The sequence below is a fragment of the Sinohyriopsis cumingii genome, chromosome 13 (genome assembly GCF_028554795.1).
Source record: "Sinohyriopsis cumingii isolate HCF-2022 chromosome 13, ASM2855479v2, whole genome shotgun sequence".
NCBI lineage: Eukaryota > Metazoa > Mollusca > Bivalvia > Unionida > Unionidae > Sinohyriopsis > Sinohyriopsis cumingii.
The window spans coordinates 37,589,992-37,609,974 of NC_142973.1; the positions used below are offsets into that span (position 1 = coordinate 37,589,992).

The following is a 19,983-nucleotide window of genomic DNA, read 5'->3' on the forward strand; positions in this document are numbered from 1 at the left end:
TTTACCTCACCGACGACTTTAACAACCAGTTGTCCAAATATATCCTCACCGACGACTTTAACAACCAGTTGTCCAAATATATCCTCACCGACGACTTCAACAACCAGTTGTCAAAATATATTTATATCATTTTCATGTGAACGCAAGACTATAGAACATCGATCGTCTTATGACAAAATAACGTTATTTGTGTTTTTCCTGCCTACCCAATTTGATATCGAACTAGATTTTCACGTGACACATTTCAAGCAAAGAAACCACAAGAAACCTGCGATAGGCTGGGTAAATTAGAATGTGTTTTAATCCCAAATTGTTTAAGTATGCAATAAAAGACGTTTTTCCTCAATAAACTTAGTGGGTAGAAATGGACACTTATTTACAATGGTAGTGTATATGCATATGTGTAGTTGCTTTAAAAAAATAAATTGCAATCTTGCACATTGAATGCAGCTTTCTGCAGCTGAGGCTGATGAATAAAAATACTTCAATATGTATATAAGGACAGATTTGATCCCATATATAACTGGTACGTGAGTTCGTGGAAATATTAAAATTTTATTTCAGATTACGTTTAATAAAAATGAAAACAAAACACAAGCAAAACTAAAAGTAAATATAAAAAGCCAAACTAAAGTTTATTGACAGTTTTAAGTGTAGGAAGTTGTGGGTGCTGTCTAGCTGACACGGAAGCAGGTGTCGAATGATGAACATAAGCTACAAATGTGTGTGTGTGTGTGTGTGTGTGTGTGTGATGTATATTTTTAACGTAGTTTTCACACTTTTCCAGTCATATCACTACGATTTCTGCAGTGTGGCAGTTTAAAGTGATGTCTAGCACTGGAGCATCATGCCGCAGACATGTAGCATGATGTCCCACCCAGTCACATTATCCTGACACCAGGCCGACAAGTCTTAACACTAACCTCTTAATGCTGAGCGCCTAGCGAGGCAGCTAAGCTTCAAATGAATTCGGCAGATGGATGAAACATCTGAAGACAACAGCTCCGTCGTATTATCATGAAAAATATTTAGTGGAACATTTTGATTTGAGTCATTTAACAATCACACCAACTCGCACGATGTGTTGCAATATGCATACACATCTCAAGGAACAGTTGGCATTCTCCTTCGTCTTTTGGAAACTTTATTGCTTAATGACATTTAAAAAAATCCCATGTTAAATCCAGCAATGCATTATGTGTATAGCAAGTGCTTTTGAGACACAGAAGTTTATCTGATATTTAAGTCACTTATGAAATGTGTTTATTTCGCTCCAAAATATCAACTTTTACAACAATAACAACAAAAAGACACCCCCCCCAAAAAAAAAACAACCAAGAAAACAAACAAACAAAACCAAAGCAGTGCACGTTTCTTTATAGTGTGTTCGCTTACAAAACTCCAATCTTTTCCAATATTAGGAGCTAACGAAGGACACAGAAATTAGTGACGGCAAGGGAAGGAAACTTCTAGCCATGAAAGTGTTCTCTCTGAGTATTCGATATCTAAAAGACAACCTTGTGGCCACCGTAAACAGCCGGATGGATGGGACTCTGGCACCCTCCCATATTCGCTGGGTACTCACCATACCTGCTATTTGGAATGATAAAGCCAAGCAGTTTATGAGGAAGGCTGCGGAACAGGTGATAGCTTTGTCTCCCGTTTTAAAATGCCTTTTCTTATACCGAATATTTCACCACAACTTCATGTTATCCTTCTTAAGCTCCATCAGCTCTATCTTAAATTGGACGGGGAAAGGACCTTTCCTCCACCATACTCGTATTCATCATCGCCGCCATTTTGCAGCTGCGGTAACTCATTTGGACGATCGTAGGACCTATAATCCAGGGGTCGAGGGTTTGATACTCACCTAGGTCAGCCAAGTTTCTTTGTAATCTATCCTTTTCTACAATAACTAACACTACTACAAATGTCGATGATGATGTTTCTGCTGGTTTTATTTATATCATCAATTCTATTTCTTTATTTTTGTTTGCATTTTCATGGCGTGGTAAAGATTATTCATTTTGTCATGTATAATGGAACCTGAGATTTTAGTTATATACTATATATCACTACATATTTATTATACTTAAAAGTTCAATTTTGGAATCCGCTAAACTATTTCACACACACATACATCAACCACACACGCATATTGACTGAGGATTGAAAAGTTTTGGATCCTACTTTGCAACAATAATGTAGTTGATTCTTCAGGAATTTCTTCGAATGGCAACTGGCAGTTTTCAAACATTTTATTATAGGCTGGGATAGATGGAAACCTACTAAGACTTGCCTTGGAGCCAGAAGTAGCGTCCATGTTCTGCCAGCTACAAGAAACTGCTGGTGTTGGAGAAGGAAAGAAGTCAGCTGCAATGCTTTTCAAACCAGGGGATAAATATATGGTCTTAGACGCTGGAGGTACAAACACACACACGCACACACACACACACACACACACACACGCACGCACGTACGCACGAGGCTTCAGTTTTAAACAGATTGTGATAAAGTTGGTACATACGTTTATATCATTTATATCTTGGATGCCCTCGATTATGAGCGACATCTGCACATACCAATAGGGTTTTATTGAATGTGTTTGACCGAGATTGTGAAAATTGTACACTAACGTTTTCAAGAGATTGTGCTCCAACTTTGTGCAAAGGCCTATATGACTATGATCTTGTATGCATTCAGTTATGAGTGACATGTTCCAGTACTAATGAGGTGTCCTCACATGTGATTGCCGAGCTCGTGAACCAACAGATCCTTCATCTTTTTAACAGACTATGTTCAAACTTTGTGTATGAACTTATTTCACTGAGGTCTTGGATGAGTTCATTTATAAGTGGTTCATATTAATGAGGAATGTTTGCGTGTAATTGGCCCAGCTTGCGAAGACTCAAGGATTTATTTTTCAGGGAGACATTAGCCAGGTTATAATCATGATTTTAAATGTAGAACTTTCCAATGGATGAACACGTGACCTTAAATTAGCCGCAGTTGAAAAACAGTTTTCAATTTGGATGTTACTTAATCGTTTTGATATACAGCATGCCTTTTTTCCCTCTTTCTAGCTTTCTGTTAATTTGCAAACACTTCAAAGGTTTCTGATAAACATTTCACAGTGCAGCAGTCTGTCTCTTCATCATCATTAACTTTTTTTTTACTAGATTGAATAATAATAATAATAATAATAATAATAATAATAATAATTGTTAAGACTTTATTTAACGAGGTTAACTCAGATAAATCATTGAACTAATTTACATTGCAGCCCTTTAGGATGTCTGTACAAGTATGCAGAGTGCGATCCCTCTCACACATACACACGTACATGCACACAAACATTCACTAATTTAAATTAAATTAAATTGGTGCAAAACACGTTCCAACATTTACATACAAAAATATCAGGGGGAGGTGGATATGCCCCATGCTGTTATTAGTTAAAACTAAGATTTCATCCGTGTAATACATCTATTATACAAAACTGAAAAAAAAAATAGAAGATTCTGTTAATGATTTGGGGATATGATTCCACACAATGGCCCCGAAATATTGAAAACTGTCTTGAAATACTTCGGGGGGTTGTGGGGGGGGGGGGCTGGATTTTGAATGTCCATGGATGTCATTGAAAGGATGAGTGTTGTTGTATTCTCTGCAATGAAAAATATCACTGAAATAAACTGGAGCAGATTTAAAAGACACTGTCTACATCATTTTGTGTTTCTTAAGGTAAAGTCGTTTTTGAAAACGTATGATGTTTAAAGTGTCAATTGCCTCTTCAGTGTTTCCAGTTGACCCATCTACTGCTATTTTACTGACTTGTTATTGCAACCAAACGTGATAAAACATCAGGCGTGTTTCCTGATGATACATAACAGTAGTCACTAAATGTTAGTGCTTGTAAAAACTGACACAATATTCGTTTGGAATAGACACTTTAGTTCATTAATTGCTGAAGATAGGTGGTTTGTTTTCTTGTTATGAAATTTATATCATCTGAACAAAATAATTACTGTCAACAATAATACCAAAATTTGGTCATCGGAAACCCCTTTATGTTTTTTTTATTGCTTTAGAAAAAGTTCAAATAAGTTTTAACTTTGTTCTTTTTTTGGTTGAAGTGTTATTAAAGAATCTCTTGCTGCATATGTATTTTCTACAATATTCATTTTCGGTAAACCACATTCAAATAAATCACATTCGAAGGCTATTTACTGCTGTCCGAAGATTTTCTAGTTCAGTTTTGCGGAGAGAGAGAGAGAGAGAGAGAGAGAGAGAGAATAATAGTGGTAGTAGTATCAACAGCGTAAAGATCAGTTGATAATACAGTACTTCTAAGCATGTAAGAAACGTTATTTATAAAGCAGTATTTCAAAAGTGACCCGAATATTGATTCTTGTCGCAAACCAGGGCTTATTATGCTACTTTCACATACGTGTCACTGACATTAACTTTCTAAAATCTGTCATTTAAAAATGAAGCTACCCATTTTTTGAGCTATCTATATATTTATAGATTTTATTGGATAATTTCATGATCTTCAAGATCAAACGCTTTTAAAAATATCAATCATAGAACTCCCAAATAGCGTTTCTTCATAAAAATGTCGCAGCTATATATGAAACATTGTAGTTCCGTTTCATAGGAATGATTTTGCTTAAATCCAGATCGGTTACCATGGAGAAGTTTGTGGTCATTGAGATAAGTACAAAATGACTCAGTAATATTCTTTTTAATATACATTTTTTTTCAAAGAGTTGGAAGAAAAGAAATTGACTGAAAACTGTTTACGTCAGCTTTTGTTCTGTCTTAAGGAGCGAAGTTACCTTTGTAGTTCCATATGTGGAGAGATTTACCAGTCTTCAGACGGTGATTATACGAATGCGATAGCAGGTGCAGATGCCTTTAAAAACAATAGGCATATTATATCAGATCGCGTAAATCTAGAAATATAAGTGCTTTACAAACGATTTAGATGTTGAACTTATTTCCAGCTGCTTGTCAATCAGAATCTTACTTTTATTAAACTTTTTAAAGACCTGTAATAATTGATTTGTCGACCTGCTTTTGATTAATTCATTTTGGCTTGTTCACATGTAAAATAATCGTTTGATCTAGTATTGTGACTATATACTTTGGACATATTTTGGGGGATTTTAGTATAGATATAATAATTAAGGGTTTTAAATTAGCCATTGTTCTATCGGTTCATTAAATAACTAGGTTTTTCATTAAGGTTCAGCAAAATCAGTATAGTTTATAAAGTAAATCTTTGTTTATATCACCTAGAATGTAATAATCTTTGTCATCATTTATGACTTTTGACTTCTAATTCAGAATACGTAAAATCGTTTTATTACCGCCTCTCTTGAATGTATGGTCGCATAGCCATGTTTTGTTCACCGAAATACTTCTCAGTGTATATAATTGGCCGTAAATAATATTGATGCAATGTAACTTCCCAAAATGTGAAATATCTCTCGATACTTCTCATGACCGGAAGGATATACAGGTTATATTTTTTAAAATAATTAAACTCTTGTTTTTTGCAGTATAAATCTGGTCTCATATTAAAATGATGCTGATCTAACATCCAAAACGGCTAATTTGAAAGCTCTACTGAAAATCTTTATATGGCTACTTCTTGTCAATGTATTGCCATTTTGACTTGGGTGGGTGGGGGTGGTTTAACAAAAACACCGTAGAAATATAGAACTGGTTCTAAAAAATGATCACAGTAGTCATTTCACCTCCAACATGGAACCACATCTTTGATAGCCAAGGTTCGGATGTGTTAACCCTATCTACACCTTGGCAGATCGTTCAGATATTTCGGTGCTTCGGGTCTGTGAATTTCATTTGACGCAACGGAAAATCACTGCATCCAATCAAAATCAAGTTGTTCAGATTTGAACATTGTTCCTACAAGATCGAGACAAGCGGGGAACACAAATGGAATGGACTGATAACTAAGTAGTTTTCCTCTACCTGTCCGTATTTGTACAAATACAGCCTTTCCCTCAAATACACATGTACTGGCTTCTCTCTGGTATATAGTCATACTTTCTATATTAAACTTACAAAGTATATTTTTCAAGACAACAGCTCCTACAATTTCAGCCGACGCACAACGCACCGCTGTTACACGATATTGGTTAGCGGGCATTACATGCTAAGAGAGACAATTCATGAAATCCAATAGATGTCACTAGGTCAAAGCTCTGAAATAACTGTACGGTCCGCCAAGGTGTAGATAGGGTTAGCACATCGGAACCCTGCGTCGAGCGGAGGTCTATGTGTTTATTTAAAAGGAAGGTTTTTGTCATGCTCCTTCCGCGCACAAACCTGCCAATGTCCTATCAGTTAGTACCACGTCCACTGGAACAGCGGTAACTTGAACGGACAGCTGTATCCAGATCTTGTGCGTTGCCACTCATGCCATAAAACTTGCGACTTTAGGTACGTATTGTCTGCAGCCAGGCGTTCATTGAACCATATCCAGATTATCACAGGAGCCATGGCAGAAGCTATAAATGGCCATGAAATTAAAGAGCTACTACATGGGTTAAGCTCCATCAGTCACTGATGGACACACCTCGACTTTTTCATATGGAATTTTAATGTACGGAATGTCTACACACATTGCGCCAAAGATATTGGAAACTTCCTTGAAGCATTGCTTGGCGGCCATGATTTTGGGTATAGGATGATTAATAAACACTTGCTAAGAATGAAGCCTGCCAACCTTGGCCGCCTAGACTTTGAAGGCATGGCAAAGTTAGTTCCCATCGCATGGCTGAGCTTTTGGAGAGAGAACACCATTCCTGATAATATCATCACTATTGTCAAATAACATTTGCTGCTCTTATGGTCGTTGAGGTAGCTTTTAACGCCCTGACATTCTGTACCTCAAACTTAATATGGGGCCGACGAGGAATGCATTCGCCACGACAGGGCTAATGAAGCATTCCCAGCTTCGCAGTCTAAGTGCAATGAACTTCTCAATTAGTTAAATTAAAGAGACCAAGATGAACAGCTGCGTGGAAAGGCTTATGAAGAATTTGAACTTTGAAGAATCTGCGCTCAGGTACTAACTGGTGACTAACGGAGAAACAGACGCAGCTCAACGACCAATGACAATTTTCTGACGTCTACACGCCATCGCACGAATAGCAAAAAGACAATAGGATATTTTTCTTCAGAGGACTCACCGCCTTGGTCTGAGTAGCCCATAAGTATTTATAATCTGGCTAGTATAAGCATTTTTACGGTGACAAATTGGACCTACTAAAAGTCAGTGTTCACCTCGGAAACGGCACTCATTAACATCGGGCGTGAAAATGCAGTTTATGCTAAGCTTGTGGCAATATACTACAGCATGCGGAATTACAGGACTGTTGTGGCACTGTGAAAAGCTGACAGAAGCTGCCAAAGTCTCACAAGATATTTGAAGGGAATGTCTGAAAAAGTAGGCTATGTCAAAGAGTTAACTTACCGCGTCGCGTGAATTTCCCATTCCACGGATTGATGTTGCAGTTGCACCAGGCAAACTTCTTGTTTCTGCCGCACAACGAGGTTTTGCCAGTTGCGATGGAACTAAATGATACGGTAACATTGCGTATAGGAAAATGACCAATTGATACCATTCGTATTACGTATGTGCAGGCTATGCCTGCGCAGTGATGCAAATTTTTGGCCTTGAAGAGGAGCGCTTTCCATCAGACGCTATGCTTTGGTATGTAAATGTGCCGGAAGAGACGGAGGACGCACAAAGCCGTGCTACGGACCCATTATGGTCCCCATTGATCTACAGGTAAGAGCGCGCGACTGTTAAGACCGGATCTCATGTACGATATCATTTGCTTAGCTTAGGTTTTGCATGACCTAAGCGCGCGAAGAGCTGCAGGTTGTCCCACCTGAAACACAATTACCACCCTACCGGATTCCCAATCAACATGCACGTCTCTGAAGTTGAATTCACTATCCTGTTGCTGATAGACCGGGCTGCACAGCCCCTGTTTTGACATTTGCGCTCCAAACAGCTCAGTCTCAGGTTGCCTTTCGAGTGTCACTGGGCATTGTCCAGGCGGGCTACACTAAACTACCGTGTTTTTGTATCGTAGGCCCAAAACATTTTAATGTTGTAAGCGGAAAACGGTTAGTTTGCTATTGCATGAGGTGAAGCACGTCATTGACCTTGAGTAAAGCTAAAATTTGACCTCGGAGTCTATCCTACTGCAGATATGACACAAACTAATTTTGGATAGCTTTGCTCAGTTGGTGCTTGCTTAATTTTGGACCCCACAGTCGGTGATTCAGCGATATGCTTGAGTTTAGATGGGTACTGTAAGTGGTAAAGCCAGATACACGAGACCACTGGTTTCGGTTGTCAACAATCTATACTTTATTCGAGCTCTCGATGGTTAGTCCCAGAAAGCTGTGACCATTCATGTCGTGGCCAGGCATCAGTCGAGTTTTTAAAACATGATTGGAAGCTGTTCCTGAAGATGTCGTTTCGCACAGTCTTTCGCCTCTCATCTATCCCAGGAATGGCCACATGCAGGTTCTGACACTTTCCATCTTGTATTTTGCATTGGAAAGACGCTGGGTTATCTGGAAAGTTATTGCGCTTAAACAGAAGATCTTTGGCTCCATCACACACAGCTGTGCGATAAATCACGAGAATATTGTTGGGACTCCATCGCTCCCCAAAGAACTCCAGCTACGACGGGGGGAAGAACATTTCGCATTTTCTGACACAAAACACACTTTTTGGAGAGTAATCTTCTTTGGTACAGTAGTTTTCCTCCACCTTTTCGTAATAAACTGCCGTTCCATCCAGCTAGTTATGATGCGGCTCACGCTAATAGGCGGAGATTGGTCCTGACTGGCAACTCCAGCCATCAAGAAAGATATCGAGAATGCGGCGAAGGACCGTGTATATCTCGTCCCAGATGATGACGTTTGGAATTTATTTCTGCTCCATGGAATCTGGAGTCCATTCTTTTGGCCACGAAAAGGGATTTACGCGTGTGTTCTTTCAGAACATCCACCGTTGTTCATGTAGGAAATACGGTGCACTGCTTATAAATTGCTGACTATCGGTCGAATTTGGCACTTCTAGTTTGCACTTGGCCGAACACTCAGACGTGGGCATGTAGGCGGCGCCATCGTTAGGAGTCCAGAACTTTGCAACGTTATGAACGACACTTGCCCCATTTTCAAGCGCTTTTGGGCAGTTGGCGTCGTGGCTTTCGCACTCGAGGACGGCTCATTTGACGCAGAACGCTGTGTTTATCAGTATCTGCTTGGATGCCGTCCAACTTTGCCTGATTCACGGGCTTGTTGTAGATGAAATCGGTTGCAGCTCATAAAGCAATGTTCTTAGAGCAAGGAAGAATCTGTTGCAAGGACCGTGCACATCGCATCTGTAATCTGCTGAATGACCTTCCAGACATCATTATCGTAGAATTATATCATGCGCACTTCCGCTAAGTGGAAATCTTGTGGTCAGGTGTGCTTATTATGGACAATTAGTTCCACTACCGGCCACAATGACGTGGATTACTTTCAGGTATTAAATATATCGTCACCGGCGACGCTTGTAGGGATGATGTTTTTCCTAGGTTGATCACATCGTCCATAATTGCATTTGTTTTGTTTATCCACCTTTCATGCAACGAAACTCTGTCATGCCATTTTCTTTCGTGACATTTTCAGAATGTTTCATCATCGACTTTGAAACACTTCTGAAGCCTCTATGCCTGATACGGATAGATAATTAGGGTTGAGACTTTTTACTTTTTGAAGGAAGAATACATATACTGCCATCCGGAAGACGTTTCCGTAGTAAGGCTGGTAAATACCACAGAGACACACAGGCCTTGTTTTACGTGCAATTGTAACCATTCCCCATTCTTAGTCACTTCTGCCCTCACTCGGTCAAACTTGTCCACCACAGTCCACATATCCATATCCCTGTTTTGGGTGAGAAACATGGCGCAAGAATAGAGGTTGCGCGCTCGTTAACTCGGTTATCCATGATCAAGCGCCCGCCTCATACACTGCACCAACGCAGTTTGTTGATATTTCAAATTTCAAGTGGATCATCATCCACTTTAATACAAAACGTGCTAATCAGTTGCTCAACACCATCGACCTCAAACTCTTTATTGGCGTCACGAAAGCTACGATAATATCTCACGGATATAGGTGTAGGATGCGGTACTGCCTTGTCAAGATCAAGTAACTAGTTGGGCGGCTCAGGCTCAACAGAGTAAGTTCCTTTTTATCTTGTATGTCGCTAGCGCTCGCGCCAGCGTTTTGCTTCTGCTTTGAGCTCCTTGTTTCAATTTCTTTTAGTCTCAGCATAAGCCGTCCGCATTCTGTCGACTTGTTCTTTCAGTAGATGCACCACTAAGGATGTCGGATCGCATGAGTGCATATACTCCCTGCGTTATGCACTCGCATTATTGGCATATCTAATCATTGTGTATGCTTTGCTGTCATATTTTTCTCAGTACAAATAATTACCCACGTAAAAGCGACGCACAACTAAATATAAGCCAGGCGCTGAAATTCTGCTTAAATAACAGTTTGTTGCTGCCTTCTGTTTTCCTGTAAATCATATATTGTGTAGTTCAACCCGGAGCGAAAACAGCAGACCTGTTTAGCCGTTACTCATATTCCGCACCGGATACAAGTATAGGTGCCTCCTCCTCTGCAAATCCTATTAGCGTGAACTTTACAAATTTGATTATGTAGCTTTTAATGCACTTTTGAATCATTTACCAGTAGTACCCAACCTCATGTGTTGATACAGTGGACATTATATTATATCTTAACGCAATAATTTTTTTAATAAAATGTTTTGTGTCAAAGATATCTCTTTAATGGCTCGCATTTGTAATCCCACTTTTGGGGGGCACTCTAGTGGATTGCCGGGCGGAGCACACTAACGTTCCGGCTGCCCTCGTTTGTTACCGGGCTGCCAATACCATTTTTTAAAAACCTTTTGTTAACGAAACGTTTGCATTTTCTGTCTCTTTCTCTCTCTCTCCCACACACACACACACACACACACAAACATGGGCATGGTCGCACTATTTTTGTCGGCCACCATCGTGGCCTAAAGTATTGCTTTGATTGTTTGTTTGTCAAAACTCGAACGCATAGATAAATAACCGGAATACGCCGCATTATATACTCACACGGTTTTAAAGTGCTTTGCAAGTGACCTTTATTGCGTCCAACGTAAGTATGATACTTTACATTAACATTTTTACATTAACACCGGCGCCACCTTTACTAGCAAAATGCATTAGTTTCCACTTCTACTTTTGTTTTTCCCTCACATTTTACCATTTTAATTATTTGTATTTTATCTCAATACTCAGTTGTATTACCTTGCATGCATTTATTTAAATTTTTGTCGAGGCATAAGCAGATCGGTTTCAAAACGAAGACGACTTCCCGTAACACGAGGGAGATTTACTTTAAGCTGTACTCATTTATTCAACGAACAGATGTATCACGAAAGCTAAAAGACATTTTCGAAATTAATGTATCAAAAAGTACAAAACGATGCATTTTTGTGCTTTAATTGCACTGAACAAGCCAGTTATTTTTATTTACCGGTTATAATGAGGTGTGATTATAACGCCTTTTTTTACTAGCTGCATTTGTTATTTAAACGACCACCATTGTTTACGTGACTGAAGACATTTGATATATTACATTATCATCTATTACATCTTGGACACTGTGAAAGAGTCCCTATGCGTTATTGACTGACGTTATCTCAGCATCCGCAGCATACTTTGATGGCATAATCGCTACTCTTTGTTATCTACCCGGCTCTCAATAAATACCCGTATGTTGTAGTAAAGACATACTTTCATCCATTGTGTGTATGATACGTTGATCATCTTTGTTCATATTATTAGTATCACGTGGAAGGTATTCTACACATTCAAAATTCCTAATTGATTCATCTCTTTGATCATTTTCAAAAATATTCAAATATGGCGATACAATTTTTGTCATGGCTATATTGTATGTATATTTAAAAATTGTAATTTGTAATTGACCTTTGTCCATACAGAGGGTAGGTATTGTGGCCTACGTGATTGTTACGACATTTTTGTCCTAAGTAACACAAAAGAGTGAAAGCCAACGAGTTCCGTAAAATTCAAGAAATTATATATTTCCTCTGTATACAAAGTGGATACTTACATGGGCTTACATTGCTGTGAATTAAATTCCAAATAGCCAAACGGATTATATTACAGATTCAAAGGTATAGAGTATTCCGAATGAACGGGTAGGCCATGTTTTGCCAATGGGAATACCATTGTCCTGAATTCAACACCAAAATAAACATGTTTAGCTACAAAAAAATAATCTTAGCATATATTACACTGTCATAGACAAAGACCAGACATGTAATATGTGGTTTACAAAAGAAAAGACATTAGTCAGGTAGGACCATACTCGTACCCTTAATTATGACAAAGGTAAATCACACCATAGCAATTAAATATGCATAACATGACTAATGGCATTCTCTTGGTAAAAATAGTTATATCAGTGCCTTCGTAAATTGCCACAACAGATCCATGCTGTGTTTAGGGTGGTGGGCGCATAACGTATGATAATATTCGCTGTACTCTTTCTGCGAATGCTTTTACTATTTGCATTCGATTTTCTGCTTATTTTTACTTAATCTGTACTGTTTTACATAAATTTGTTGCTACACTTTTGCATTTTATATGTTGTTCTACTTGTTTGGTAATAGCCTTATAAAATTGTCGCTTTCCTAAATTGTCTCCTATTATTTGTTTCTTTAACAATTAACGGTCTGCTAACCAGTAATCGACAAAACTACTTCCTTATACTGTTGTTATATATATACAAATCGATCTGAAATAAAATAGGTTTTACTTCTGTACAGTTTGAGAACATATAGCAGTATTGATTCAGAATTGGTTTTACTTCTGCCAGACAAAAATATTTGTTATTTTGTTTTTAATTATAAGAAATCATCTAATGATAATTTATGTTGTCCAAACCAGGTATAACATTAATTAATATTGATTATATGCGCTTACAATATTATGATGGAAATCAAGAAAAAAAATTACAAGAAAAAGTTACTTTCATAATAAATGTTACATTAGACAATTATTACATAACTATCAAACAGGTAATAAATATGAAATTGATAATAAAACTATTGCGTAATTATTAAACATGTTTTACAAATGGTTAAGCTTATCAGAATCAAAGAAAACACAAGTCAGATTATGTACGGTCAGAATTATTAGATATTTTACAGGTTCTTATTCAAGCAAAAACTGTAAGAACAAAACAGATAGTACAAGATCATGACTCAGTATGAGAAAAATACGACCTAAATTTCATATTAATCAATCAGATATGTAAAACAAACAATTTGTTGTTTCTCATGGTATTCAGTGTGGTTATGTAATGTAATATAAACCTATTCAATTTCGATAACACCATCGTTTTCTAATCTTACAATTTCATGATTAATTAGCAAAATATTAGCATTGCCTTCTTTTGTTGCAGTTAATTTTATGGAGTGATTATTATCTGAACCATCATGCAACATTTGATTAAATCAATGTTTTTCTTGTTCTTTTGTTAATTTTTCTTTGGGTATCTCGTATTATGTATTTGTTTAATTACATACTGAGCTATGCAATTTTTAGAACTCTAACAGATAGCAGAATTGATTCAGAATTGAATACTACTAAAAATGTAACTAGAAATGAAGTTATTAATATTTTAAAGAATAAGCTTCATGCGTAAGTTCACTCTGGGATTGGGATGTTTGTCAGATCATCGGAAATGTATCAAAATGTAAATATGATTGTAAAATTAGTACAGCCTGTTAGTGCAACTAGTGTGGTAACATCGTGATGACAGTATCCTCATAACAAATTTACTTGTTAACCATTTTCCGATGAGTTGATAAACAATTACAGAAATTAGATATCTGTTTGAGAAGGACTGCTGTTGTGATGACTTAAAACTTGGATATTTCCATGCACAAGGACGCAGTTAGATATATTGGTTGCTCTAATGTTGGATCGTCAGAACAAGTAATGATAAAGCTGTTATTATGATGAAAAACGCCCAGTCACTATCCTAACATCTGATGGCTTCATAATCACAACTAAAATTGATCGCATAGCTCATCTTGAGCAAGTGATGGTGTAAGAAAATGCATGTTTTTATGTAAGAAAATGCATGTTTTTGTTTTGTTTCGCCAGTATCAACATGTAGACAAAATGATTTATTTGACTCAGCAGTTGATCAAAATGCAACCGGAAATGATATGTAGACCAATGAAATGTTCATAATTATCAATATAACAAAAACAACATATTAACACATGGCGGGCAACTGGAACATATTAGGGAATGTACATATTGGTGACAACGATATAAATGATTTTAAAAATTGTACCAGTAAACATTTTTTGGATATTATTGACACCAAAAATCGGAATTAAAATAATGGCACGTTTTTAATGACGGCTGAAGATGCAACGAAAGGTACATACGATATTGATGGAAATAAAATCATAAGTTATAAAGCTATTGATAATGTTGACTTGATAAAGAATATGTTAATAATAAAAATGCTGATATTATTGATGAAATAATAAATGAAGAAAGTTAGAGTTTGCACTGGCTATATATATATATATATATATATATATATATATATATATATATATATATATATATATATATATATATATATATATATATATATATTGATTGATAGCAACAAATATGAAACTCGGTTAGGTACTGATGGTTTTGCAGTGTCAATATGTAGAGGGCGTCTAAATAGTATTCAGTCTATACCAGTAGGAATAGTGATGCAACTGTAAACACACTATTCATGTGCGTATCGGGAAAAGTGTTTTCTGAATCGAATCTATATTTCTACTGGTAGAAAGCAGTGTTTGTAGTGGGAGAAAGTAGATGCTGATTTTTGAAAAAAATTCCCCGCATTAAAACTATCTCTGGATCATAATCACATTGAATCACAAAATCACATTGATTTAATTTAGCATAAAAGGAGAGATTGTGTTGAAATTCAACAATCTTTTTTAATATTAAATTTTAAAGAAACGTAAAACAAAATTATTGTATGGCGCATCATTATTGTATGCCCCGAAGGCTTATCCATATTAAGATGAACAGCTGGTTGACGGAAAACCAGATATTGAACATAAAATTTAATTTTGTTTATCAACACCATAACTTATTTATTAAAAAATAAGTCTTACAATATAATTGTTTTGGGGAAACCGTGGGTGCTGTGATACAACAACGTATTAGCTTGAGTGCACAAAAACGCAATATTGAATTGCAGATGTCAACACTACCTACAGTAGAAAATTTGGAATCAGATAATTCCAACATCATATTATTACCTGAGACATACACACATACAGTGCGTATAAAGATATCAAGAAATTAAAACTCTAATCTTTTGTAATTTGTAAATGTATAACATTGATGTCGGGAATATGCCTGAATTCACATCTATAATAATTACAACATGAGGGTGAGGGTACAGCAGCAGCAGAGGGGCTGTACAGACCGAAACTTTTTGCACAATAAACCCCTCCAGGAAACTATTCCTCGATAGAGGGCTTATTTCGACGAAATAAACCCTTCTATTCAGAATACAGGACAAAAAAAAATGTCCCCCGAAAACTCGAAGAGTTTCCAGGGACAAACTCGTTGAGTTTGCACTGACAACTTGGGTTACTTCAATAAATCTGAAACAGTTTCCGTGGCGGGGTCGTTATTGAAAAATCCATGGGTCGGGTCCATCCCCTCTGCTGCTCTGGGAAATGAGTTTCCAAGGAAAAACATTTTTATGTTGCAAATAGTGTATCAAGTCCAATACGGTATCTTGTTCTGGGATCGTGTAAATTTATTGTCACAAATCCGTGAGGTTTTCTTTGAGCATGACTGAAGAAATTTTTAAATTTATTTAAATCCATATCGCCACCACACCAGGTTTGATGAATATTTCTCAGTGTATGTGTATCAACTCCATTGAATATCGCAAGAAGATTACAATTATCCCTGATTACTTTAGGAATTTGTGTATAACGCTGAGTAACATAAATCACATCAGTGTTTTTGTGACGTCCCCGGGAAAATATTCTTGCGGGATTTTTTTGCTTGTCCAACATAACATCATCATACACTACTAGGTTGTTAATTGATTCATCAAGATCCTCGACGCTGGGGGCTTCTTCGATATCAGTGATAAATTCAACAACATCCTCACCGTCTTTACTCAGCGCGCTTGCACTCTCATTAAAATCTTTTATAACGTTATAGCATCGTTGATCATCTACAGATGGAGCTATCAAATACAGTTTATCCCATTTCATCCACTTCATTATCAAGTTCAGCAACAGCTGTGTTTTACCTGAACCGGATGGCCCAATTATAATCGCGCGGATAGAGTTTGGTAGCACTGAATTATGCTTAACTGGCTCTTTCTTTTTTGTCGCAGAAAAATCTGTAATTTCCATTTGTATATAAAGAATAATAATTATGGATCTATATTGTGTGAAGTGTAAGGCACGAACCCCTACGAATGATCTAACAACCATTACAACAAAAAATAACAGACAAGCACTTTCTGGTAAGTGTACGCGATGTGGCACAAAAAAATTTAGATTTAAAAAAAAAAGCGAGAATTTAGCGGAGGTGACATTGCAGCCAAACTTGGAAAGCTCCCCGGAACTCCCTGGGCAAAGTATCCCGGAGAAAAACATCTCCCAGGATACAATTACTGCGGTCCAGGGACCCGACTAGATATCAGACTTGATGAACAATCTAAACCAAAACCGGGAGAGTATCCGATAAACGCTATCGACGCAGCGTGTCACATACATGATGTTGCTTATCGAAGTAAAGATCTACAAGACAGGCATATCGCGGATGTGAAATTAATTCATGCACTAAGCGCCATAAAAAATAAATCATTTAAGGAGTCACTCGCTAATTGGTTAGTAAGATCAGCGATGAAATCTAAATTAGTATTAGGCGCTGGATAATTAAATAAAAATGCAAGCGATTTATTATTCCCCAATCGGATACTGGAGAGGTAACTCAGCAATTAATAAACTCGCCAACGCGGCATCAGTAACACGCGAGGTTGCCAAAAATTGGCTATCAAAACAAGCAATATGGCAAATCTACTTACCACCACCTCGACAAATCAACTTTGCACATTTTGATGTTAGTGTGCCCAATGAAGTTCATCAGGCTGACATACTATTCCTGCCTCATGATACTGTCCGTAGAAAAATATACAAATACGCGCTAACAGTAGTTGATGTTGCCAGTAGATACAAAGAAGCAGAACCGTTAGCGACTAAAACAGCGTCCGAAGTCGCCTCTGCGTTTAAACGAATTTATCAACGAGGACCTCTAAACTGGCCACGATTATTACAAGTTGATCCTGGCAAGGAATTTCAGGGCGCGGTGTCATCACTGACAAAGCAGCATAACGTTACCATACGACGAGGACATACTGAAATTCATCGGGATCAGGCAATTGTTGAGCGATTTAATAGAACACTCGCTGAGAGATTATTCGGATACCAGTACGCGAGGGAATTCATTTACGATACGAGATCTCGTGAATGGGTTGCAAGACTGCCAAACGTGATAGCCGCACTGAATAATGAAATTACCAGAACAACAAACATGAGACCTGTAAATGCAATCACAAAAAAATATATACCCCGCGTCAGTGAACGCGGACAACAGCAACAAAATGTTTCAACGCAGCCAGGGACGCTAGCGTCCCCACTGCTGGGTAATGTCACCGTTAGGTATTTATACGAACCAGGCGAACTAGAAGGAGGAAAAAAAAGAGCAACCGATCCCACATGGAGTGTTACTACACATAAGATATCCAGCATAACCAGATCAACTGGGAGAAACGCAATCTACAGATTAGATTCGACTGCTCCTCAACGCGGATTTAAACGCAAGCAACTTCAGGTGATTCCCGAGGATACACAATTACCACCCCGATCACTAAAGTGATCCGCACTGAAGTGATTCAATCATTTAAATAACTGCAGCAACACCTCTGCGTCGGTTACACTCAAGACAGGTCAACATCACATTTTCACGTGTATGACCGCGACTGCTATCTATTCTATCTACGGTGAATTGCCTTGGGTCGTTTTTCGAATACTGCCACAGCAATAAACAATTACAACTCGCACAGTGATTATTCTGCTGTTGTTGTAATTGTATTACAAATTCAACATCCAAACTTTGTTTGGGATCAAACTCTCTACCATTTTTTTGGTCGCTCTGTTTGTAACCGGCTAATTTCTTTCTTATTGTGTCATCAGCGATTGAGCTGTCGTTGACAACATCATCTAATACAATTCTTCGTAACTGACCTATCCTTCTTACTCTTGACACGGCTAAATAAACTAAATTTGACCACTCGATGCGATCATCAACAATCCAAACTGTTGTATCTGAAATAGTTAGTCCCTGCGAACTGTGGATGGTCATAGCGTATCCTAGCGTCCACGGGGATTTGCTCATTTTCAGTGCCTGTTCAACAGCATCAACATCAACTGTGACAATATCATTTAATACTAAATTCTGTTTCTCCGGACCCGACGCAGTCAGGCGCCCTGGAATATCAACATCAATATTCTGCAATCGCGTATCAGCTGGTCTATAACACAACGGCACTGGCAACATGGGAAATTTCTTCTGATGTAACTGAAATAACCGCTGCTGAAGTGTGTCCCTGACTATCTTTCTACTTGCCACAATTAAATCACCTGGTTTCCACGTTTCCCAAAAGTCGCTCAGCGAAGTCTCTGGAATTATTTCACGCATTATCTCACACTGGACTTTATTGGTTTGTAGCCTGATCAGTGCCTTAAACTCTTTCAGCGTTTCATCGAGTGCTCTAACATCGTTAGTTATTTCCTCATAATAATCTACAAAAGTTTTCAGCCACTCGTGTGGAGATTCACCTGTAAATGGGGGTGGTTGACCATGATCGCCGCACATCACCACTGCGGTATTTTTCTTTAGCAGCCAATCCAGAAACTGTTTTAATGTATCCAACGGCACAGTGTCTATCTCATCCCAGATGATTTTCTCGGGAATATATTTCGTTCCCATTCGTTCAGGTGTCCACGTGCCGCCGCTGTATTTGAAAAAACTGTGATACGTGCACGCGTTAACATCCCGTTGTCTCATCTCCCTGGCAAGTCTGTGTGTGGGTGTTAGCACAATCATGTCAGAGTTTCTAAATAATTCAATCGCTCGAGTTGTTTTACCAGAACCACCAGGACCGTTCAGATAAACTGTTTTGTGTCTTGTAACAGGATCGTGCACCGGCGGCAACAACGAAGTTGCCCCCGACGAAACCATCGAAGATATTTCTGCGCTGCGATACTCGTCCTCGATTTCAACATCAGCCGATTTACAATATCCGTGTAACATTTCATTCTTTATTCTCCACGAGCCCCACGATGGATCATCCGATATAACATTATCCAACAGCGCTGAGTGTTTTTTATCAATATAAAATGAATCCGTTGCAACTCTCACTGCGGCAACAGGGAATCTATTGATCATCGACAACAAATTTATGGATACATAAGCCAGCATCGAAGATCTCAAATGTATGTACTGAGATGATTCTCCGTCAATATAACTAAAAACAGTCCCTAGTTTTTCCCCGTTTGACAGAAACACATCTTTGCGGCTACAGAACATGTTGTTCGTGGCTGCATCAGCGACAATAAGATCCAATTCAGTCTTGTCCATGATTAATCGACTGTGATGTTGTTTATGATCATACGCTCCACCTTGAGTGAATTTCCCTATTATTCTTCGTCCTAGATCT

At 37.9% G+C, this 19,983-nt stretch overlaps 1 protein-coding gene across 8 annotated transcripts in view; it reads left to right on the top strand.

Moving 5' to 3' along the window:
- Window positions 1–19,983, top strand: part of LOC149785224 (heat shock 70 kDa protein 12A-like) — a 48,466-nt gene that overhangs the window by 12,534 nt on the left and 15,949 nt on the right. For 7 of the 8 annotated variants that reach the window (XM_089979047.1, XM_089979051.1, XM_089979050.1 and 4 more), the window contains exons 4-5: window positions 1,422–1,643; window positions 2,268–2,424. In XM_089979047.1, the coding sequence (XP_089835173.1) occupies window positions 1,422–1,643; window positions 2,268–2,424 (379 nt within the window). The remainder of the gene's footprint in view (window positions 1–1,421; window positions 1,644–2,267; window positions 2,425–19,983) is intronic. The other variant, XM_089979055.1, reaches the window with a different exon arrangement.